At 38.4% G+C, this 25,201-nt stretch overlaps 2 protein-coding genes across 4 annotated transcripts in view; one reads left to right on the top strand and one right to left on the bottom strand.

The window, feature by feature from the left end:
* LOC130885468 (aldo-keto reductase family 1 member C13-like) overlaps positions 1-25,201 on the bottom strand; it is a 288,678-nt gene that overhangs the window by 152,546 nt on the left and 110,931 nt on the right. The window lies entirely within an intron of this gene.
* LOC130885465 (aldo-keto reductase family 1 member C15-like) lies at positions 3,865-24,090 on the top strand. 3 transcript variants are annotated; one of them, XM_057786953.1, is made up of 9 exons: positions 3,871-4,098; positions 7,003-7,170; positions 8,470-8,586; positions 9,392-9,469; positions 10,499-10,621; positions 16,345-16,454; positions 18,960-19,125; positions 21,103-21,185; positions 23,867-24,090. In XM_057786953.1, exons 1-9 carry the CDS (start codon positions 4,012-4,014, stop codon positions 23,907-23,909), a joined length of 975 nt encoding a protein of 324 aa, XP_057642936.1. In that variant the 5' UTR covers positions 3,871-4,011; the 3' UTR covers positions 23,910-24,090. The 3 variants fall into 3 exon arrangements, with proteins under 3 accessions (XP_057642938.1, XP_057642937.1, XP_057642936.1); XM_057786954.1 differs by lacking the exon at positions 8,470-8,586 and having other exon boundaries at positions 3,869-4,098; XM_057786955.1 differs by lacking the exons at positions 16,345-16,454; positions 21,103-21,185; positions 23,867-24,090 and having other exon boundaries at positions 3,865-4,098; positions 18,960-19,047.

The raw sequence follows: 25,201 nt of genomic DNA, 5'->3' as shown, positions 1-25,201 counted from the left end.
CTTCCTTTTTCCTTTCTTCCTTCATTGCTTCCTTCATTGCTTCCTTCCTTCCTTCCTTCCTTCCTTCCTTCCTTCCTTCCTTCCTTCCTTCCTTCCTTCCTTCCTTCTTTCTATTTCTTTTGTTGTTTATAGACAAGAGAGACCAAGCTGGAAGCTTAAGGTGATGGTCCTCCTTCAATCCATGACTTCTGGGATTATAGGCTTGTGTCACCACACCTGACAAAGTTCCTTTTGCTTGGCCTATGAATCTGATTTTTCTGAACAACCCTGAGAGTAAGATGAAACCAACCATAATTTAAACAGAGGAAAAGTTACTAGTACAGTACTTGTTTGTGAGTTTGGATTCTATCCTATTGTAGCAATTTTCTCACTGCTTTCTAGATAACATATTCAAGGGCCCATTTGAGCATGTCATCTTTGCTTCATAGACAGCATAGGAGGTTAAAAATACTTATCACCATTGTAGGAAACCATCCCTTTTTCTTTCTGAAGATTTTCTAGAAAGAAAAAGGATAAAACAAATTAAGTAGAAAATACATTGTTATAATGGTTATGGTTTTGTTATACCTATAATTCAGCACTCAGGCAGATGAGGCAATAGGATCATGAATTCAAGAGCAGACTGGCTACTGTGTCAAGACTCTGTACACAACCAAACAAAATGAGAAGAAAGCACCTGTGCAAACACTTCTGGCTGCTCTTACAGAGGACACTAGTTCAATTCCCTACATCCTCATATTACATCTGTAACTCCAGGACAATGTGTTCGGCATGCATGTAGCACACAGATATACAATATAGACAAAACACCCATAAACAGAAAATGATAATAGTACTAACTATAAATAACCAACAATTTTCAGCAACAACTGTGTGATAAACAGCACCCTCAGCATCTGTGATCAGCAGGACGTCCTATTCAATAGCTTCTGGGGACCTGTCCAGAGATCAATTCAAGGGTTCTGACATCCAGGAATGACATGAATCTTCTCGGAGACACAGGGGAATTAAACATGTTTTCTTCTATGCATCTTAAATTTGCTGTGGGAATGGAAATTTGGCAAAATAAAAGAGAGCTTACCAGGAGACAAATGAAGAACAGGCAGTTCCTTAACACATGTTTCAGTGAGGACACAAATCCAGCGTCTTGGCCAAAGTTTGTCTGTTGACCCCAGAGGCAGCAGCCTACAACTGGCAGTAGGAAAACTGTAGAACACAGGACAAAATGAATAGACTGAGAATATGAAGATCACTTGTAGGGTCAAGTACCTGTGGAATCTTGATTTCTGCGAGGCAATTAAGAGTTCATATAGAATCTGAAAGAAGGTTTTAACACATTCAGGAATGTGTACTAGATTCTGTTTGCTTTATATCTCTAGTTAGTTAACTGACTATCCCACTCTGATTTCCTTCCTCCATCATTACTCTCTCCCGCTCTTTAGGATAATGGTTTACTCATAGCATTATTATTACCCATAACCTAGGACAAGGGCAAACCCCAGTTGTGGGATATCCAAAAGCCTACCCCAATTTATCAGTGAAAGAAGATTTATAGCACAAAGCAAAGGATGTAGATTTACTAAGTATAGTCACACTGGGGAGAGCAATAGATAAAGCAGTCTAGTGACCCCAAATCTGACTTCTGTGTACTGACATAAGCTTTAGGTTTAAACAGAGGAAGAGCTGGGGCAGTTGGTCAGAGGCAGATGTTTTAATCAGTCTTTACCAAAGTGCGGCTGTTTGATTATTACATTAGTTTTGGTTCAGCAAGGCTTTTGAAGGAATCATCATTGTTATCACTTGTTGAGTGCTGTTCATTGTGGCATTCCTGATCTACAGTGGGATATCAGAACAGATAACTCCCCTCAGTTAGAGGAAGATAATTCAGAGAGGCTTTCTATTACTTGTTTTTGAGTTTACCTCTTTGTCATAAAGGTTTTTTTCTCACGGAATACAAGGTGACTACAGGTTTAGGTCGATGACCAGAGACCTTTAGGTGGTTTGGGGAATCTGACGAGATTTTAAGAGCTGACAATAACATATCTTTGTCACTGTTATCCTTAGCACTATGGAAACAGACCACACTTTTGTAGGTTCTTGATTTATTGATGAGAGAATCTATGAGGCCTCAAAAAGGAGAATCTGAAGATGGTTTTATTAAGGTTAGATTAAACAAAAGGGTTAGTGGACTGGATAATTAGGCACTTGTTAGGAGAACGGAGAAGGAAAGAGGGAAGAGAAGGAGGACAGCAAGGAATACTTTAAATAGAATCTATAGGTAAAAGACACTCCTTACAGTACAAGGTAGACATATTGAACAAAGAAAGAACTGGATACTCAGGGTTTTTCTTATGTAAGGGAAAGCTGTCTCTCTTAGTCTATTTGGTTTTAAAACTATTTTTCACTACGTTGAGCTCTTCAACATGCATATATTTTTGTATTGAGACTATTTCCACAAACTCCCTTTCTCCTTGTTTTCATTGCTCTTTCTCTCATAAGTCTTCTCTGTCTTCCTGAATGTTTTACTTCAATATCATTCCACATATAGATATAGACACATATGGAAAAGGTTTAATATAGAATGTAATCGTCAATGAAAGAAAACATTCAGTATTTTTCTCTGAGATTATTAAGTGTAGCAATGGGATATTATGAAACTATTTCTTACAATCTAAGAGAGTGGAAATTTTTCTGGACTTCATTTGGTTAATTTGTTATTTAACTTTGGTTAATAACAAATCTTGAGGTCTCGTAAAACTTAATGACTGTTAGCCCTGTGTACTTACACTGCTTGCTTATCCTTCTTCTTCTTTGGTGTTCATGTTGGCTTTCTGTTTTCCCGCTTAGGTCCACCCTAGAGTGCAGACATCCAACTAAACCTGGATATTTTTTAATTTGATCTGATTTGGTCTGATTGGGATTATTTGCATCAGTGGAGAGGCATATCTTTAAGGAATATTCCTAAGAGGGATAATATACAATAAAAGAATTAATAAAATCAGGCAAAATTCTGACCCTGCCAAGAGATAAGGATGTATTGGAAATTACAATATAAATTATAGGGCTATTGGAATACCAGTTGTAGTATTTCAAATGAGGAAGTGTGACATAGCTGTGATAGTGACCAATGTACTACTTAGGGTTTTCTAATGATAGCTGACTTTCTGAATTAATTTAGAGTATAATTTGCCAACATGTATATTGAGCTGCATTAATAGATATTAGAACAATGTAAGGTGTCACAGGAGAGCATAATGAATCTTATTAATGAGGCTGTAGGAGTCAAGAAGAACCCAAAACTCAAACATATATGCTGAGTCTAATAAACAAAATTCGTAAGTTTGGTAGTGACTGAGTTGGAGGAGAACAGGCTGTTACAGAAGTAAACAGCTGTTTAAACAAAGGAAACAGTCCAGAGATTCATCTGTGATATAAATCTAGGTTTTCTTGAACAGAACTTACTAATGAAGCCAAATACAGAGAATCTGAATTTTGAGTCAAACCTTAACACATGGAAGAAGAAAATTAGGTAACTAAATTGAAGGTGAATATTGCAAAGGAGTTTTCCTGTCTGTGTGCTTGGCCACAGATATCAAGCTTTGTTTGAGAAAATTTATAATGTATTTTTGTTAAGATTTATAAACAAATACAGGGTGAGGAAATTAACTAAGGTTCTATATCAGAATTCATATTTAGAAATGAACATCCTGATGATAGTTTTTGCATTTTATAAAGTAAGTCTGGTGTAATTATCAGGGGCAGAATGTCACGGCTGGCTTTTCTGTTTAGGAGCTGAAAATCCAACATCTTTTAATACATAAACTTTCTGGGTGTGTTTGCTGTAGAGACATAAAGCGATTATAAGAAAGCCCATGGACTCACTCCAACCTTGGAGCCTTTGCAATCTTGGCCCCTCCTTTTGACAGAAATAAATAGTGCTGGAGCCTTGCCTTTTATTCGACTCAAGTTACTGAGGAAAGAAAGAGTCAGATTTGTTGGACTGTGGACACCATGAATCTCAAACATAGTCGTTCAGTGAAGTTGAATGATGGAAACTTGATGCCAGTGCTTGGATTTGGCACATTTGCTCCGGATGAAGTAAGTGGGCCTCTCGGGAACTAAAGCATTAGATATTATATTCTGGGAGTATGTTCAGAAGGCAGGAGACCTGTATGTGGTGGATGATTCACCTGAGCTTCCCTTACCCTGTTTACAATTTACTTCTGTTCATGCATGGGGATGTGTATTGGCACTTGGTGAGATGCCAAGATGTTAGGTCTGGAGATTTGGAGGTTAAGGATTTTGTAGGCGAATTATGTGTCATTATTGTTATTAACATTGTTTCCTGACAAATCTCAATGCTTGCTATATATTTAAGTACTTATGTCTGTAAGTATATTGAATTCCTGATGTAAGTATTTTTACCAATTTTTAAATGTTTATCATCTAAAGCTCTGGCTTCTCCTGCATTTTACTCTTGGTTAGAAATTCCTATGTGCAATGCATACAAAAGAAAGCAGCTAACAGTAGAGACATCAGACTGCAGCTTTGCTGTGAGTTTTTTAGAAGAAGATGTATTTATTAAAGAATTTCAACTATTTGAACAGGTTTTAAAATTTCATATAAGTACACAACATATTTCAAGCTTACGCACAACTCATTCCACACCTCCAACTCCTCTCAGACTCTTCTTCTCGTTCCCAACTTCATTTCTTCTTCTTCTTCTTCTTCTTCTTCTTCTTCTTCTTCTTCTTCTTCTTCTTCTTCTTCTTCTTCTTCTTCTTCCTCTTCTTTTCTTCTTCTCCTTCTTCCTCTTCTCTCTTTAAATAAGCCACTAAACTCCTGAATACTGACTATATGTACTTGAATATGAGGCTGTCCTCTAGAACATGGCCAACCTACTTGTGGCCACATGCTTGAAGAACTGTCAGTAGCAGTTTTTCTGGTGGTATGGGGACAAGTTCTTGTCAGCCCATCCTCTGTGCATGCTGCAGTGTTGACTGGATTGATATTGTGGAGGGTTTCTGCAGACAACCACAGCTGCTGTCAGCTCATGAATGCAAGCCATCCCATCCCATCCAGAAGACACTGTTGAACAGCAGTTTTCCTGTTTCATAATCTCTGGTTCTTACACTCTTTCTTCCTCCTCTTACATGATGTTCCCCAAGCCCCTCGAAGAAAGAGGGAGCTATAGAAATCCCACTTATGGGCACAGTTGTGGGTCCTGGTATTAGTCATTGTCTATGGCAAAAAGAAACTTCTTTGATGAAGACCGAGAGATGCACTAACAGATGGGCATAAAGATAAACATTTAGAACTTTTATAAAATATCTCTGAGAATCCACATTCTATTCATAAGTTAGTGCTGAAAACTTGAAAAATATAAAGTAGCAATGGGGATGGCATCATACTTCTTACTGAGCACATTATGTACCCATCCAATAAGTCATTGTAGAGAACTGAAAGTGTCTAAGGCTAGTCACAGGTAATAAAAGCATTGGGCTTGGGAAGGATTGTCTCCAAATAACAGGGATCAATATATTCAATGTTGGTGGAAGAATGACAAAGTATTAGTATTGAACAGAACCAGTTTGTTTTAACTGACATTTATTACTGTTGTTAAAAATAGAATTATATCTTAAGGAACAGAACGAAATCATTCTTCCATGATGCTTTCACTTGTAAAAGTAAATGTAATACATGCCATTGAGAAATAGAAGCTTCTTTTACAATCTAGTCGAAGTTTTTATTCTGAACGTGATTTTTACTCAATAAATGACCTCCCTATGGGGTCACTGCTGGAACAAAAGCATGTTTAATTGTATGCTTTGTGATTTTGTTTGTCTAGCTAAGTGTTCTGGGGACAACACAAACACAGGATATCTGATTAAATCATTAAATTATACACTGATTGAAATTTGAGGAAATTTTGTAAATATTATTATCCTGACTTTGTCCCCCAGCAGCAGCTTATTAAGGTGTGGTCCTTGTCCTGGTAACAATAACTGGTCCGAAGAGTAGTTCTCAGCTCTCTGGGCATCTGCTACATCTAGATACTCTCACTGTGGTTTTCATGGATATGAATTTAGCATCCTACCTACCCTTCAGTCTTCCCAGTTCTGATGCAGACCAAGGGACAGACTCATGTAAACTTCCTGCGTGTAAAATTAGTGGATCAATTTTTGTCAGTAACAATAAGTATTAAAATCAATAAACTACTATTTAAACTAACAAGGACAAATACACATTTTACTGGTCCGGAGGATCATCTATGATGGCTATACTTTTGGTTTTGAATTAGTTATTTATTAAATATATGCAAGAAAATAAAAGAATAAATTATGAGGGGTGAACAGAGAGAGGCAGAAGATAGATAGCAAAACATTAAAATCAGGGGCTGAAAAATAGCAAATAGAAACTAACTGTGAGAACCCCATTGAGGTTACCAGATGGAATTTTTCAGTTAAAAGTACGTCCTGGACAGAGTGAAGTATCCCCCTTGGGTGAGGGTCAGAAAGAGTTGACATCATCAAATTAGATGCTCACTGCATCCAGCAAGAACTAACTGGGGAAGGTGAGGTAATAAATTGGATTTCCTTATTTAGCTCTCTCTCCCTATGAATGAGCTTCTTGTGAGACAACTTTCTTCTTCTCATTCTCTTTTCCCTCATTCTCCTTCTCCTGAGTGCCTTGGAATTTTTCTCCCAGTGCTGCTTTCCTGTGAGCTAGTTCCTTCCAACTAATCTTTATTGAATTAAACTTTCATTGACATGCTTGATAAGAATCCCCCATCACTAATTCATTCAGTCAAGATCTAGTAGTTAATCTTTTGTAGTCTGTATCTCCAGATAGATTTGTAAATCTGTTATCAAGTTTGTATCACCAAACAAGATCAACCATAGGACTGGCAGCAACTCAGAAAAAAAAATGTGATGGAGATATAAATGGCTTTTATTTCCTGAGTTGGTCACATCTCCAACTTTTCCTACTCTTGTTTTATAGATTCCAAAGAGTAAAGCTAATGAAGCCACCAAAATAGCCATTGATGTAGGTTTCCGTCACGTAGATGCTGCATACTTATACCAAAATGAGGAAGAAGTTGGACAGGCCCTCAGAGACAAGATGGCTGATGGAACTGTAAAGAGAGAGGATTTATTCTACACCACCAAGGTGAGCACTTGTGGACAGAATGGCTGGAAGTTACTGCCAACTCAGATTTGTTACTAGGGAAAGAGACACCACCCTCTGGGTCTCAGATTGAATCTTAGCTTTATTGCAAAGACACATTATAGAAACATAGAGAAGAGGACCAACAAGATGACTCAGTGGAAAAGATGCAGGCTGTCATGCCTGGTAATCTTTTATCCCTGGCAAGTACATAATAAAGAGAGATGATTCTTGATATCTTACCTTTAAGTGTGTGGAAACCATGCACATGCATTGGCTCTCTCTCTCTCTCTCTCTCTCTCTCTCTCTCACACACACACACACACACACACACACACACACACACATCAAAATAATGATAAAAGTTTAAAAAAGAAAAATCTTATTTTGCTTCAAAGTAGATTCAATGTGGAGCTACTCAGTATCTCTGAATATCAGACATTGTCAGATATAAAGTAAGGACTGAGTTCTGTTGGATAATCTGGCCTCTCTGGGTCCTGAGTAACTAATTATTCAGTAGATTCCTAAGTGAGGTTGAATTTATTGTTCATGAAAGGGAAAATCCTCTTCTGAAATCTGCACTAAATGGACTGATATTTTTACTGTTTCCTCAGGTGGAAAGGCAGTCTTCCAGTGTGATTCCATCTGAGCTGAGTTCTCTACAGATGTCTCCTACCTATGTTTACACTGTGACAGCTTGTTTTTAGATGGGATCTCTTAGAATTGATTCTGGATTTGTTAAGAACCATAAATCCTTTGTCTACTTTACTGCTGTTTGTTCAGTTTCTTGGAAGCCTCACCCAAAAGGATACATCACTCTGCCCTGGATGGACTTTTAACTGGGAAATTCCATCTGGCTACCTCAATGGGGTGGGGTTTTCCACTAGATGTTGCTCAGTCCCCTGATTTAATGTTTTGCTATGTATCTTCTATATCTTCTCTCTATTTGTCCCACATCCAACTCATCATTTCTTGACTCTATTGAGACCAAAACTTCCAGTTCTTAAACACTAAAATTGGTTGTTTTCTAAATTCTGCTCATTCTCCTGATATTGTCAACACTCAAGTAAATCTCAGTATTCTATTGAGGATGTGATCTATGATGAACAGCACAAAATTAGATTTGGTTATGGGTAGGATTTGGGAAAATTTGGATGAGGGGGAAACCATAATACAAATTGTATAAAAATTTTAATAAAAATACATAAAAACTTAGGCCCAGATGTTCTTAGCTTAGCTGAGACCACCAGAGCCCATCTCAATAATTTCACCACGATGTGTGATTCTGTTTGAAAACTGTAGATTTGGGCGACTTTCCTTAGACCAGAGTTGGTTCATCAGTGCCTGGAGAGATCACTGAAGAAACTTGGGCTGGATTATGTAGATCTCTGCATTATTCACGTACCAATTGCTATGAAGGTCAGTTTTGGATTTTTATTCCCTAGTTGTGTTATCTCAGGCCAATGAGATTTTTTCTGGGTTTTTACTGAGCGTGATACATCGATCTGAGATGAACAGAATAGATAAATGATTATGATTCTGCATGACCACTGAGAGGCCACAAGTGCAAGACTTCTAAAAATGCTCATCCTCAGTCTTTAGGAGTGTTGAAGTTCAAGAACCTCACTGCCTTCTATAGACCAGAGTGCCCCAGGTTGTGGAGACTTCTGAGACTCTAGGGGGAGTCTCCGTCTCCTCAGGGCATGTTCTCACCTATGTCTATCTCTCACTCAAGGACACAGAGATCTGAATTTGGGTATTGGACAATGGGGCTTGGGCTCCTGTGGGTCTCATGGTTTCATTTTCTTATCATGGTACATGTTTGCTGATCACATCTGAAAGACTCATTAACTCAGAAGTGAGTCATCATTAAATGGGAAGCAAAAGCTCATGATTAATAGCCAAAGTCCCATCCTTTATACTATTCTGTCACTGGGATATGGAAATTCCAACAGGAAGAGCCCTCATAGTTGGTGAGATTCAGTGCTTCATGAGAGTTCTGGGGGGAGAAAAGTGTTGGCAATCAAGGGGAAGATAGTCCAGTATAATCTATTAGATAATTTCACTTTTCTTCTAGAGTCTCCCCTTAAAGACACATGTGCACACTTGTATGTGCACACACTCTCACACACAGAGTGAATGTTGGATGAGTAAGCTCATTTGCCAAAAGAAATTGACTATTAGAGAAAGTTTTGTTAACTTTCTTTTTCTCTCTGCATTCTAGCCTGGAGAGGAAATTGTGCCTAAGGATGCCAGTGGAAAAATTATTTTAGACGTAGTGGACATTCGTGACACATGGGAGGTATGTACTGCTGTAGACAATAAGCACTGTGTGGCAAGAGAGGAACCAATTAATAAAGAATTAGAAGAGATGGATTTTGTTTTATTAACTGACAAGTCTAAGGCATATCATAATGCCTAGTCTTATACAGTACCTTACTATTCTGTTCTGTGTTCAGCTGATATCTCTGGGAGGCCTGCTCATTCCTGTGAGGGAACAGATAAGGAGGGGATAGGGGGAGAGAGGAGACAAGGAGGAAGAATGGGAGGAGTGGTGGTGGTAGTGGGAACTGTGGTTGGGATATAATACATAAGAGAAGAATAAACCACAACAGCAACAGCCTCCACCATCCCTTCTCTGTCTTTCTGTAATCGCATCTGCAGAGGAAGAGTTGAGAGAAGCTGAGTTTAATTTTTAATCTCAACTATAATTTGAGGTAGACATTTCTTTGCCTCCTAGATCCCATTAACAATATAAGCTATATGAAGGGAATCAACTGAAAGACACTCAAGAAGGGTTACAATACTATTCCAGGACAGATAAACACGCCTTTGGAGAAGTGTAATCTGCCTTAGCACTGAGCAGGCTGTGATAGAGAATGAAACCTGCCACTATACACCCTATCCTGTGTAACAGTTTGTCAACATTAAAGAGAAAAATTAATAATACATTTTAACTAGCACAAGATCCTAGAATTCTTTATCTTTGACTATAATGACGTTTATTGAAGAACCATTATAATCCTGGCATCACAACAGATGCCACTGAAGAGGGTGGGGAAGGTAAAGGGAGACTTATACGTACTTGCTTTTCTCAATGTGCATGTAAATGAATGAGCAGACAAATGTGTATTCATTGCAGGTGAGTGCCTTAGGCAAGGATGTATTCAAGTGTCAAAATTGTTTTAAAATTGTAACAAAAATTATGTAAGTAAATGAAGTTATTATGTAAGCAACTGAAATTATTATGTAAGTGTTCAAAAAAGCTCAAGGAGAATCTCCAAAGGGCAGAGTACAAATAGGACTAACTACATACTTTCTTCCTCCACAGGCACTGGAGAAGTGTAAAGACTTAGGCTTAACCAAGTCCATCGGGGTGTCCAATTTCAACCGCAAACAGCTAGAACTGATTCTGAACAAACCAGGGCTAAAATACAAGCCCACTTGCAATCAGGTGAGGTCTAGTTCATCTGAGCTGTTCCTTACCTTCTGTTCTTCACAAACTTCTTTCTTACTCGATATTCCCCAAATCTCTGTTTCAAATCAGCTATTTAAGTTATAGCTATTTTCACTGAGACAGGAAATATCCATGATGGCTCAGGCTGGCTAGAGTGGGAAGAACAGGGCAGGGGAAGGCAGTTTGACTGACCGAAATCACAACTCTTAGATGGGATACCACTGCTCAGTAACACTCACAATGTGTGCTGTACTAAAAATCATTTAAAATCTTTAAAAAAAAAAAACTTGATTGAAATAAAGCAGAGCAAAATTGTCTTGCTGCTGTATTGTTCTCGTGGCACCCTACATAACTTGTGCTGGTTTCTTTCCTAAATTTAGAATAAAAATATTTATTAATAATATTCAAAGACTTTTAACCTTTGCAGAATTTAGAGCCACAAATGCACTGAGAATTGTGTGACTACAACTTTCTTCACTTGAGCCCATCAACGCACTCAAGCAATAATTTCTCTTCTATACAAATTTGTCATATACATACTATTTGAAGTTTTGAGGCAGGCATTATATAGTTTTATCCTATATTTTAAAAATACATAGTTTAAAATAATTAACAATTCTAGTGTAATGGATTATTTAAAATACTGCAGGATCCCTGGCAGTGGCAGGCAGCAGAAATGCTGCTCGTTCCCAAGTGGTGGCAGCAGGCCATGTGCCAGCAGGCCCTGAGAGCAGCCAGTCCCAGGCAGGGACAGCCGCAGGTCTTGGAGTGTTGGCTGGTTCAGGGCAGGGAGACACGTAGTGGTGGGCAAGAGACAGAGACATGGACAGGCATGCCATGCCGAGTGAGGTTGGATATTTATTTGGTGGGTTCTGGAGGGAGAAGGGGAGGAGAGAGAGAGAGAGAGAGAGAGAGAGAGAGAGAGAGAGAGAGAGAGAGGAGAGAAGCGAGAGACAGAAGTTGCCTCTCCATAAGGGAAGTAGAAAAGAGAGAGAACTCAGGCTGGAAGCTGAAGACCAGCCTGCCTCAATGAACAGGGAAGGGAGTGGGCATGACTTGTCTCTTCAAGAGAAGGACAGACCATTACATTCCCATCTCTTTTTTATAATAAAAAGGTGGGAGGTTAGGCACCACAGGTTAAAGGAATTGGGGCAGCAGAAGCTCAAGACTGCTTCCTGCTTATTTGTGGTCATCATCTTTGGGGGGAACCTGAGAAAACTGGGTGCTGGCCACATCCTGGCATAGCTGGTTTCTTTGCTCCTGTCTGTTGTTTGTGGTATGGAAAATCTGGTGTCTCTTACACCTGTTTAAGGTATTGGCAGAACAGAGGACAAAGTTTAAGGGAAAACAATGTAGGACCAGGGAATTGAAGGGGATGTATCTGACCTGTTTAAGGTGGATCCTTCAATTTGGCTCCCTGGAACTCATAAGAATTCTTTAGGTTTGTGAAAACAGAAGTTTTAGGCATATACATTGTATAAATAGTATCATATTTATGTTAGAATGACTGTGACAGATATTTTTACACAATAAAAAGTATTTTTAGGACTGTGAAAGGCAGCACGAGAGAGAAGTTTGATATCTTGTATTTGTCCTCATACTTTTATAACTTGCAGATCTTGTATTTGTATTTTACTGAAATTTGTTTGGTGAGGTTGTCCTTGTAAACTGATAAAACCTCTCACCTGTCAAACTACATCAGAGAAGGATAAAATTTTACTTGAGTTACTGATTTAAAAAATGGCAGAGAACTTACGTGGTTGGTTCCTAGAGTTACTCTCCAGGGTCCTCCATGGTCACTGAAGTTTGTATTTGCCTTCTGCTGTTTAGCGCAGGGCCTGCCAGGCTCCAGAAGACCCTGTAGACTAAGAAATCTGTAGGAATACAAGCCAACCTTGACCTGAGCAGCTAGGCTGTCGATTCCAGCAATTCTGTCCACGTCTGGAGGTCTTCAGTTTAGATGAAAGGCAGTTTTTCCCAGAGGTCAGCTCTTGGCAGTTGAAGTGAATTGCAGATGGACTTTGTTCTGTGCCCATGTGTCTTCTGTCTTCTGTGGAAGAAATAGAGTGCTGCTGCTAGGAGCCAACCTGTCTCTTTTTGTTATGAAAAGTTTTTTAATAATTAAATATTTATTTAAATGTCATATTCCCCAGATCCCTGTGCATTTGAGGGCTGTTTATCAGGTATAACTACAGTATAGAACCTTCCTGGAGGGCTGGGTCTGAGCTTGACTGTACTGGCTTTAAACTTAATGGGTAAGATTTACACTTGTAAAAGGACAGAAAAAAAACTGCTTGCAATAAAAGGTTAACGGCAGAACTGATAATAGTAGAGAACAGCTTGATATATTTTAAATAAGGGTTGGATTAAATATAAAGTATTTTTGTAAGAGACTTAAAAGTACACACCAGTTTAAAACATGAGACTTGTTGTTTTTGTAGTCTGAACTGAGATGCAATGAACAATCATAACATTAAGCATAGGTGCATTTAAGTTACGTGTATGAACACACACAGAGTGAACAGGAATTAGGCAAAGTGGATGCTCTTGTTGAGCCCTACCAAAGTCATGTCACTGTGTAAAACACATATAACAGAGTCAGCAAGCGGTATTTAGAGACAAAAACTAAGTAAACTAGGGGGTCCAGGCAGGGTATACTTTAGTAAAGATGGCAGGACTTAGTCACCTAACCTGGCTCTCAGCCAAGATGGTGGCAAAGTCACCTGACTCCATTCAAAATGGCAACAGTCACATGTTGTATGGAAAAGCCAGAATTTTTGAGCTGTAGGGATTTTAAGATTAATAAGAGATGGAAAAGCCACAATTTTTGAGCTGCAGGGATTTTAAGATTAATAAGAGAGACCTAGAGGCATGATCTGCCCTGTAACTGAGCCGCCATGCCACAAGCCATAGAGGAGATCAAAAGGCTTGAGGGGTGAGGCTGGTAGCAGCCCCCAGCATACCAGGCCCAGGTCTTCCTGAAGTCAGGTTGTTTGGGAATGCAGCCCAAAGTGGGTGGTAAACTCCATCTAAGGCTAAATACCGGCACGAGACCGATAGTCAACAAGTACAGTAAGGGAAAGGTGAAAAGAACTTTAAAGTGAGAAAACTCAGGCTGGAAGCTGAAGATCAGCCTGCCTCAGCAGATGGGGGAGGGAGTAGGTATGGCTTGTCTCTTAAAGAGACAGGAAAGACCATTGCATTCCCATTAAAAGGAAAACCTCACCAAACAAATTTCAGTAAAATACAAATACAAGATCTGCAAGTTATAAAGGAATGAGGACAAATACAAGTTATCAAACTTCTCTCTCATGCTGCCTTTCATAGTTTTAAAAATACTTTTCATTGTGTATAAATATCTGTCACAGCCATTCTGACATAGATATGCTACTATTTATACAATGCATTATGCCTAAAACTTCTGTTTTCACAAACCTAAAGAATTCTTGTGAGTTCCAGGGAGCCAAATTGAAGGATCCACCTTAAACAGGTCAGATACATCCCCTCAATTCCCTGGTCCTAAATTTTTTTTTCCTTAAACTTTGTCCTCTGCTCTACCAATACCTTAAGAGACACCAGACATTTCCATATGACAAACAACAGACAGGAGCAAAAAGACCAGCTATGCTAGGTTGTGGCCAGCACCCAGACTTCTCAGGTTCCCCCCGAAGATGATGCCCACAAATAAGCAGGAAGAAGTCTTGAGAATCCACTGCCCCAATTCCTTTAACCTGTGGTGCCTAACCTCCCACCTTTATATTATAAAAAAGAATGGGAATGTAATGATTGTTTTGTCTCTTTAAAAGACAACTCACGCCCACTCACATCTCCATCTGCTGAGACAGGCTGATCTTCAGCTTCCAGCCTGGGTTCTCTCTCTTTTCTCTGCCCTTCATGGAGAGGCAGCTTCTGTCTCTCCTCTCTCTCTCTTCTCTCTCTCTCCTCTCTCTCTCTCTCTGATCTTCTTCAATGTAGATTAGACACATGTATGTTTTTCTTAGAGTCTTCATTGTTGTTTAGGTTCTCTGAGGTTGAGAATTGTAGGTTTTCTTTGCTTTATGTCTAAAAGCCACTTATGAGTGAGCACATGTTATACTTGTCTTTCTAGGTCTGGGTTTACCTCAATAAGTATGATTTTTCTATATCCATTCTTTTGCCTGCAAATTTCAAGATGTCATTATTTTATTTTTTTACTGTGTAATCTTCCACTCTAAACGTACCACATTTTCTTTATTCATTCTTTGATTGCATGACATTTAGATTGCTTTCTGGCTCTGGGTATGACAAATAATGCTTCTATGGACATAGCTGTGGACATGTCCTTGTGGTATGATTGAGCATCCTTTGGGTATATACCTAGAAGTGATATTGCTGGGTCTTGAGGTAGGTTATTTCCTAATTTTTTGAGAAATCACCATACTGATTTCCAAAGAGGCTGTACAAGTTTGAATTCCCACCAGCAATGCAGAAGTGTTCCTTCTACTCCACAACCTCTTCAGCATAAACTGTCATCAATGTTGTTGGTCTTATCCATTATTATAGGTATAAGATGGAATCACAGGGTAATTTGGATTAGTGTTTTCTGATGGCTAAGAGTGTTGAGCATTTCCTTAAGTGCCTTTCAGCCATTTTAGATTCCTTTGTTCAGAATTCTTTGCTTACTTAAGACAGTGATTTTTTTTCCCTCTCTCTCTCTCTCTCTCTCTCTCTCTCTCTCTCTCTCTCTCTCTCTCTGTGTGTGTGTGTGTGTGTGTGTGTGTGTGTGTGTGTGTGTAGATTTGGAGCCTCTCTTGGAACTTGCTCTATAGTCCAGGCTAGCCTTGAACTCACAGAGATCTGCTTGCCTCTCTTTCCTGGGTGCTGGGAATAAAGGCATGCACCCCACTACTCTGCTATCCCCCCATAACACACACCTAGTTTTTTTTTTTTGATTTTTAGAGAAAATTGATTCAACGTAGGGAGGTAAAATGGCCAAATATCTCCACTGAGTGGTATATATAGATATAAGATAGATATATAAGGTTTTCTTGAAATCAGGGGTTCACTCTCTTGCGTTCGTGACCCATTTCCATCCGAGTCTCTGGGGTTCCCTTCTTCCTGTCCTTTATTCTCACTCTCACTCTATTCTCCTTTGATCTGTTTATGAAAGAAATCAAGCTGTTTATCCTGTTAAGGTTCTCCACATGATAATGGAAACTAGTCACTGGTCACTATGATAGTTTGGTAGGTTGCTTTTGAATTTCTTATACATTGAGGATCAGAGCAAAAGGCTTGATAACAGAAGACCAAAGTCATGTGAGACCCTAAAAGCTAAAAGGTATGACATTTCCCCATCCAGTGAGGCCACTCCTGTTTATCATTCTCCCCTCCTTTGTTCCCCTGAACACTGGGTTCTTCTACAAGGCTGCCACTTCTTCCCTCTCTAGAGGCAAAAGGTTTTATCTTCAGCTTGCAGTCTTCTCACCGATGGCTATACCCACTCCTTCTCTAACAGGCTATAGCTTCATTCTGTAGAAACTGACAGAGACTGCAAGTTGGAAATGGGAGATTTTAATCTTAAAATACTAATAAAAGGACAGAAGAAAGTAATTCATGGAAACTTTGAAACACATTTTACTCAAGTCAGTATAGAAGTAGATCTGCCCTTAAGACGCTTTTAAAATCTGCATGACCTTGTTGGCTCATACATTCTAATACCGTTTCATTTTGGAAATTTATAGGTAGAATGTCACCCATATCTCAACCAGAGCAAACTCCTGGAGTTCTGCAAGTCCAGAGATATTGTTCTAGTTGCCTACAGTGCCCTGGGATCCAGCAGAGACCCAACCTGGTAATGAGACCATTGGACTTTATTTCCTTATGTCAACAATTCCATGTTGACAAAGATTAACTTTTAACCTTGTGGAAAAGCTCAAATATGAAGAAACAATTTCAACAGTGCAGGAGTTCCTATGCACCAGGGTTGAATTACAGGCTCGCTAGTGGTCTTTTATTCTTGCTTTATCTGTCTACCTGTTTGCTGCACTAATAAGCATAGTTCTTAAAGAAATTTTAAGGCCCAATCTACAAAGATTAGACTACATATATCCTAGCCATGCCATTTTAAAACAGAGGGGGAATGTAAAACCCACATTCATATCATTTCTAGAAACTTCCTTATTTATACAATATTTAATGTTTAATTTAGGAGGAGCTTAGAACCATCTTCCCTCACGAAATCAGTTAAAGTTATACAGAAACCCAAAAGAGAATTCCCAAAAGAAAATATGACTGTCTTTCCAAGTGGTGATATTGACTTGCAGAGTATCTAACATGTTATAAGAGATTTTTCAAAGGATATATGCACCTGAATTTATGAACTTATAGTTGTATTACATTGTTAAAATTCCATAGGCTTGTGAAACTAGTACTGCTATTACATTTGTCAGTGAATTCTGAGTTCTGTTTGGAGATTCAGAGACAGTAGATTTACATATGTCCACACTGGTTGATTTTTTTTTCTTTTTCTTTTCCTTTTTTTTTTTTTTTTTTTTGGTTAACTTGACATTTGACACATGCCTAGACTTATCTGCTAAGAGGAGGAAATCATAACTAAAAAAATGTCTCCATAAGATTGGCCAATTGGCAAGTCTGTGTGGTATTGTCTTTATTAATAATTGATGTGTGAGGACCCAGCCCACTGTGGGTGGGGCCACCATTGTGGTCCAGAGTTGTATAAGAGAGCAAGTTGAGTAAGGCAGTAAACCACCTTCCTCCATGGACTCTGCTTCAGCTCCTGCTGTGAACCCCTTTGAAGATGGACTGTGATGGGGAAGTGTAAGATGAGATAAGCCCTCTCCTTCCCAGGCTGTGTTTGTCATGATGCTTTATCATAGCAATAGAAACTATAGCTAAGACAGACCATAAGAAAGAAGACATTTGATGACTATCAAAGACATTGTCTCTGGTCCTGAGCTTTTAATAGAGTGTAGCCTTTAATGTAAAAATTTGATTTTCTTGAGTGAAACAAAATAAAACAGTAGTTAATCAATAATAATAATAAATAGTTTTCTGTGTGACTTTTAAGTTCTTATTACTTCTGAGACAGTTTTTTGCCACTTCTCAGACTATTAATTTTTGCACTGTTCTTTTGCTCTAGAGAAGTTTTGCCTGTTCTGTAGGAATGCTGTGCTTACGGGTGAGGGGAATGGATTCAATGAGGATCATGCTATGTAGAGCAGACTGTCTTCAAACTCATGGATGAGAACCTTTTTATGTAGTCTCCCAAGTGCTAGGATTGCAGATTTATGCTCCGATGCCTATCTGGAATTCACATGTCTATGCTTGTGTGGCCTATGTCATCACAATTACCTGAGCTCATTAAATTTTACAGCAATTGTCCTGAAATCTTTCCCTTCTTCCTCTCCCCCCCCAGTCTCTCTATCTTTCTGTCTGTCTTTTTTTTCTTTTTCTCTTCCTTTTCCTTCCTTCCCATACTTTTAGTTATCAATTAATGGTCGCTTGAAATTATCAATAGAAAAAGTCTAGAAATATGCAGTTCTTAATTTGAAATTGCATATTATTCTAAGTAATTTGATGAAATCACATGCTGTCTAGGACAAGGAATATCCTTTTTCAGTGTATCCTCACCAAATCTACTCCATGTTAGCTAGTCACTTGTTCATTGTTTGGTTTCTCAGGACAACCATCATAGCATGGCAGGGCTTGTATTTAACAAACCCTTATTTTACTTAATAAAGGCACAAAAGCATGAGAGTAGGAGTGCTTGAAACTTGGATAGGGCAAAGAGAGGCACTTTCTTCATTTGATAATGGGCAAGTTCTCAGCTTAATGAAAAAGAAAATTTATAGACTGAGATTTCTAAGATCCATGATCAGAGTGAATCTTCTATCCTGAAATTTTTAAGAAGAAAAAGGAAATTCATGCTAGCTTTGTATACCATCAAATATAACATTCACTTATTCATCAAACATAACTTGGAAAAAGTATATATATATATATATATATATATATATATATATATATATATATCACATTGGGTCACATTGGGATCAGTACTATTCCTAGACCCTCTGAGGATAAAAGGGAGTATCTGTATTTCTGTTATATTCTATTATATGGATACCTGCCCTACACAGTATTTGTTTTCCCATCTATTTACGAGTAACTTAATTGTTGACAATTGCTACAATAAAAAATAAATCTCTGTTAATACTCACAAAATTCTGCTTTAATTATACTATATTGTACTTCTCAGAGGTCTGGGAATATGGGTAAGGGAGCAACATAGTCCAGATTTGATATTTCTATGAGTATATGTCTGCATTTTTTTCAGGGTAAGCAGTGATAGCCCATACCTCCTGGAGGAACCTATCTTAAAGACCATTGCCAAGAAACACAACAGAACTCCAGGCCAGGTTGCCCTGCGCTACCAGCTACAGAGGGGTGTGGTGGTTTTGGCCAAGAGCTTCAATGAGAAGAGAATCAAAGAGAACTTCGAGGTAAAGGTCCAGGGACATTTCTCCAGAATGAGACCTGGGGGAGCGAAATTTCCCTCACATGGGAACACTTGCTATTTATTCGCTCCCATGCATTGCAACTGTGTGCTACAGACAGCAGCTTGAAAGGGCTGCAGAGAAAGCTATGGGCAAAAACCTGGTTTTCCTCCATACTAGTTTTGGCTTTACAATTTCGTTAACAAACTGTATTGTATCTCCATTACTTCAGTTGGTTGTGGGAGTTCTTTCACATGGCAGAGAACTTTAAATACCTCCATTTCTTTTCTTTGTATTCTATGCTTTTTAAACCCCTGCTTGTACTAAGGACTACAGTTTGAATTATTATTAAATCCAAATGTGACTGCTTGTTGGTTAACTCACTGCACTATTCCAATACATTTTTGCTTCCTTTTTTTTAACTTCCATAGTTCTGGCCATGGGTCTCTGTGTGTTTTCCGTTAACTTACAATTATTTAGTTATATGCTGGCATGCTTTCTGAGGTATGGGATGCTATACATGGCCATTTTATCTTTAATCATTGGTGTTTCTCTATGAAGAAAAGGAGCTAGATAAATTTATAGACTGACCATATGAAGAAATCAATGATTAAAGTTAATCCTTAAATGTTTTTCATATGTGCATTATCTAGTCTCTCCTATCAGTCAGTGGGTTTTCATTTGTTTTGTTTAGAATCCCTTAAGGTTAAAATTTAACTCTATATTTAGTTTCTGTATGTACTTGTGTGTGAGGGCACACTCACCAGCACACAGTGGGTGGCCAGAGGATAACTTGTGGGAACTGTTTCTCCTACCACTGCACATCAGGAGTGGAACAAAGTGTAAGCATGTATTATCACTGCAATATGGCAGCCATATTACTTAAAGAATGAATTTCAGAAGGACTTCTGGTAGATAGATGGAAGCACAGTGTCATGATTTCTCTTCCAATTGTTGTGATAAAATATCCTGGCAAAATCAACTCTAGGAAGAAAGGGTTTATTCTGAATCACACTTCAAGGGTACAGTCTACCATCACGGAAGAAATTATAGTTGCGGGAGATGGAGGGAGCTGGTCACATTGCATCCACATTCAAATGTAGGGAAAGTTGAATGCACGCTCAGCTCTTCTCTGCTTTTTGCAGTCCAAGATCCCCTACTCAGGTAATGATCTTACCCACAATCAGAATGGATCTTCTCATATCAATTAGCATAAACAAGGTGATTCTATACAGGCATGCCCTATGAGTCATTTCACTGATGGTTCTAGATTCTGTCAAGTTGACTATTAACTTTAACCATCACAGATACCTTTAATAGATATAGATAATTAGAGAGATATATTTAAATTTAAATAAATTAAATAAATGTAACACACACACACACACACACACACACACACACACACACACATATATATATATATATATATATATATATATATATATATATAACCAGGGAAGTTATTTTGATAAAAAGAATAATGTCTGATAATGTTTGAGAACATGAAATCATCAAGTGGTATTCAGGGGAAGATTTTCTTCAATTTAATAAAGTCTTGGAGAGAAGTTAGACTATGCTCTGTGACTTGGGGGCTCTATTTAAAGCTGAATCAAACTCTAGGGTATCAAATAAAGAAAAGTTCAACAAATTTTGTTGAGGCAAATTCTAGTATTTCATCTATATTTGAAAATTAATTCGGGAGCTCTTTTTTTCCTGCCTTTCTTGAGATTAAGGGTTGATCAGTCTTTCTTTTGTGAAGTGGACCAAAATAGGAAAGAAATGGGAAAAGGGGGTCCTGCCATATTCAGCCAAAAGTTCTGAGTCCCAGCCATATGGAGCTCAATGGTGAATAAAATTCTTTTCTTAAAGCCACCCTTGTTGCTATCACCCTTATATTTCCATGGAGAGTGACACTTCAACAGCTTATTTATTTATTTATTATTTTTATATTTTCTGAATATGTCTTTCCTTTCTTACTAGGTGTTTGATTTTGAATTGACCGCAGAGGACATGAAAGTTATTGATGGCCTCAACAGAAATTATAGATATGATAGTATGCCATTGTAAGTAATGCCTCTAGATTGTTTTAAGGTTTATTTGCTTTTTATAGCATGGAGGTGAAGGTGAAACATGAAGATATTCTAGAGGATCCAGGGAATGATCAGTTTAGCTAAGCCTTTGCTTTTGAATGAGTGAGTTTAACACACACACACACACACACACATATCAAAGTAAAATAATAAGTGATGATAGATAGGTTGCAAACATAATAACATTGTGCACTCAAAATATCCAGAAGTTTACTGAGACAGCAACTGTAAAACAACCAGCCTAAGTTCTCAATAGAGAGAATCTCAAACAGAGAACAGGGTCTACTCAGGTGAGGCTTCTAGGTAAAAGGGCACATGACAGCAGAAAAGTTGCATTACTAAACCAGATGCTTACAAACATCCAGCAAAATCCAGTTGGGGAAATTAAGGTACTTCCTAATAGACAGTCTTGAGCAGAGAAGAGTGAGACCCTAGGGTGAGGATTCCAAGTAGAACAAACCAAGTAAAGATAACGTTATCCAAATGGGTGCTTATAACATCCAGCAGAGACCTGGGAATATAGGAGATGTACCAGTGACTGTTGGTGACTGGTGGTAAGAAATTGAAGTCAAATCCAAGATTCAACAGAACCAGAGACTCTAGGATCTGCTGCTCAAGACTGCCTTTACTGGCATTCTGTGAATTTCTCTTTATTATGGCTAGCTTATAGTTCAAAGTAGGGAGAAAGGAATGATGAAAAGCATTCAGACTATTTCTCATCAATAGAAGCGCTCAGGGGACAGAAAATATCTTGAGTGTAGGGGGTTGTTTGAATAATGTCTTTGAACACAAAGCTGCACAGCTAATAAAGGGAGAGGACACATCTTATGCTTGACATTCCTTGGCAGGTAGGAGGCATTCTCCTCTTGGGAGTAAACACAGTGTTATGGGAACAGAATTCACACAGCAGGCCAGTATATTATTATATACAGGTCACAGGGGAAGATGAAGCAGTTCCCATGGCTGAACTTCCAGCTTCTTTTTCCCATGGCAGGCAATTTACATTATGGAAACCTCTCACTGTTCTAAAAGCATGATGTTTTCACTCTTCTTCTGTTTTACTTCTTTCTTCATTCCCTGTCAGAGTCTTTTCATGGGTGGGAGGATCCCAACCCTAGACAAGGGGCCTCGGAGGATACATGGAGACAAAATACTTTTGTCTGCTTCCAGAGCCAGATTTTTCAGTGAGCTGAAACTGTAATGGGTTTGTTGTGAGTGTCCAACAGCTGGCTGCAGGATCCCAGTACAGCAGACACTGGGTCCTGGCAGTGGCCAGTGGGAGCAGCCAGTCTTAGGCAGGGACTGCACATGAGAAACGCGGCAGATCACCGTGTAGCTGGTCCCTGGCAATGTGGCAGCAGAGGGCAAGACTTGCTGCAGGATCCCAGCAGCAGCAGCAGACAGGTGCACCATACAGAGTGGGGTTGGATATTTATTTAATGGTTATGGAAGGGAAGGGAGAAGGGCAAAAAGGGGGGATAAGGGGTAAAAGAGAGACAGACAGACAAACAGAGACAGAGAAGGGAGGAGGGGTGAAGAGGGGAGAGGCAGAGACTGCTTCTTCCTAAGAGAGAGACTAGAAGAGAGAACCAAGGCTGCAAGCAGGAAGGGAGTGGGCATGGCTTGTCCCTTAAAGAGACAGAAGATTACAGAAACAACGCAAGAAAGTATTTTAATACAGTGTCATTACAGAAGACACACTTGATTTTCAGAATAGGATTTCAACAAAGGCATCTCTATGAACCTCAGAAGAGAGAAATTCCTTCTGAATTTCATGATATACAGTGAGACTCAGAGCAACCCCATTTCAAAACTGGCCAGTTTGGGGCTGTAGATTGGTTGGTTCAGCACTTCCCAAGCACCACATAAAAACAGACATGATAGCCTAAACCATTATTCTCAGCCCCTGGGAGATAGAAACAGGAGGATGAGCAGTTTATGGTCATCCTTGATACACAAGGAGTTCAACTGAAACACAGAATACATGTGACCTTGTCCCCCCAAATGGTCAAAGTTGCATCACTATGAACTGATATTAAAGAATACACTATGACCTTTGGCCAAAATAAATGTCTTCAGGGCTCACCTACCCATTAGATTCAGAGAGCAGATTATCTATGGCTCATGATATAGTAAGAGGTCAATGAAAATACTTTCTTATTAATGTTTATTGTAATCCAAAGAAATAAAAGAGAATTCAATAATAATGAATGTACAGTTATACATCAAGACTATTTAAACTTTGTTTCCACTAAAATCTATTCTAACTTTGTTCATACTAAAGCAGTATAACATGTACTTTGAATAATCTTTGTGGAAGATGAACTCTCAAAGGTGATATGAATAAGTCCTAGGGAAAACATCATTCTCTCGGTGTCCACTGACATTTGCCCTGGGACAGTCCTTTACCAAGCTACATCACAGGTGTCCTCTGACCTTCACAAGCATGTCTTGGCACACAGACAATCATAATAAAATTCTAAGAAGAAAATAATGAAATCGTTGATCCACAACCTTAATCGCTGATGTATTCCATTGTATTTTGGAAGACAGGGTCCACAGAAGTTTTTCTGGGTTCTCAAATCATGACTGTTTTCATTTTATCTATCAGAAGTGTGACTTGTGAACAACCAGTGTTTCTTCTTCTCTTTCAGTGCGGTGGATCACCCTTACTATCCATTTTTAGAAGAATATTGAGCATGAGCTGTTAAACATTACAGACACTCTCCTCCCTCCAAATAATGTGTATCTGTATTTGGTGGAGTGGTTGAGAAGCAAGATTCCTGCCTCCGTGTGTTTGTCAAATGTTACAAAAATCTCAAGCGTTTTTCCTGATGATTAAAAAAAACAGACAAATTACAAAGAATATATAAAATAAAAAGAAATATTTGATTGATCTTTCTTGGTTTTTATGTAATTTCATGACTTCATTATTATTTACAAAATTAGAATCAATTTCAACACATGGATCATATACTTTTAAAGGTATTGTTTTCAAATTATCAAACTATATTCAAGAATTTTAGAGCGCTTCTGGTTGTAAAGAATAGGTCTCACTAACATTTGATTTCTTAGTTATCAAAGCAGCTTTGAGAGTGGGATGCATTACTTTCTTTAATTCCCTAACAAAATTTTGTTGATTATCTTTTTTTTCCTCCAGGCATTGCTTTATAATAAATTAGGAAAATTTATACTAAGTTTACATATAAATATTTTTAAGTGAGGAGTTTTGTTGAGATAAAGGGAGTAGAGGAAGACAAGGGAGAAAGAGAGAAGGAGAGAGAGATAGAGAGATATATAGATAGAAAGAACATTTTGAGTATAAAAGTCTACTGGAAAAAGTAGGCTACTAACAAATTAAAACCTGAAGTATTCAATGAGAAATGGGGAGGGGTGGACTGGAGAAGGCTCAGCGCATAAGAGGGTGTACTGTTCTTGCAATGTGGTTCCTAGCACACATGTTGGCACTGCACAATTGCATGTAACTCTGCCTCCAGGACATCTAGGTCCATCTTTTGGCCTCTTTGGGCATACATATTCATGTGCACTTACCTGCCCCCCAAGACATATACATAATTAAAAAGCAAAAATAAGACTAAAAAAAGAAATCAATAAGCATCTTTTACAAACTAATTCTTCTTAATCTCTCACATTTTTTCTTTTAAATTTTACTTTTTGTTTATTTGTGTTTTTGTTTCTCTGTTTTCTTTATTGTTTTCTATTTACTTCTGTATTCCATTCTTTATTTTTTCTTAAAATCACTTCTTTGAGAATTTTGTATATATGCATTGTGTTCATACTTGCTGTGGGACAGTGGTATTGTACCATGTAAAGTTTTGTAAGTTGTACTGGTTTAATAAAATGATGATTGGCCAGTAGTCAGGCAAAAACATCAGAATTCTTGGAAGAGGAAAGGCTGAGTCTGCAGTCCTAACCCAGATGCAGAGGAAGCAACATGAGAATGCCTTGCTGATCAAAGGTGCCAAGCC

Source organism: Chionomys nivalis, chromosome 13 (assembly GCF_950005125.1).
Source record: "Chionomys nivalis chromosome 13, mChiNiv1.1, whole genome shotgun sequence".
Lineage (NCBI taxonomy): Eukaryota > Metazoa > Chordata > Mammalia > Rodentia > Cricetidae > Chionomys > Chionomys nivalis.
This window is presented reverse-complemented; position numbering and strand designations above follow the sequence as displayed.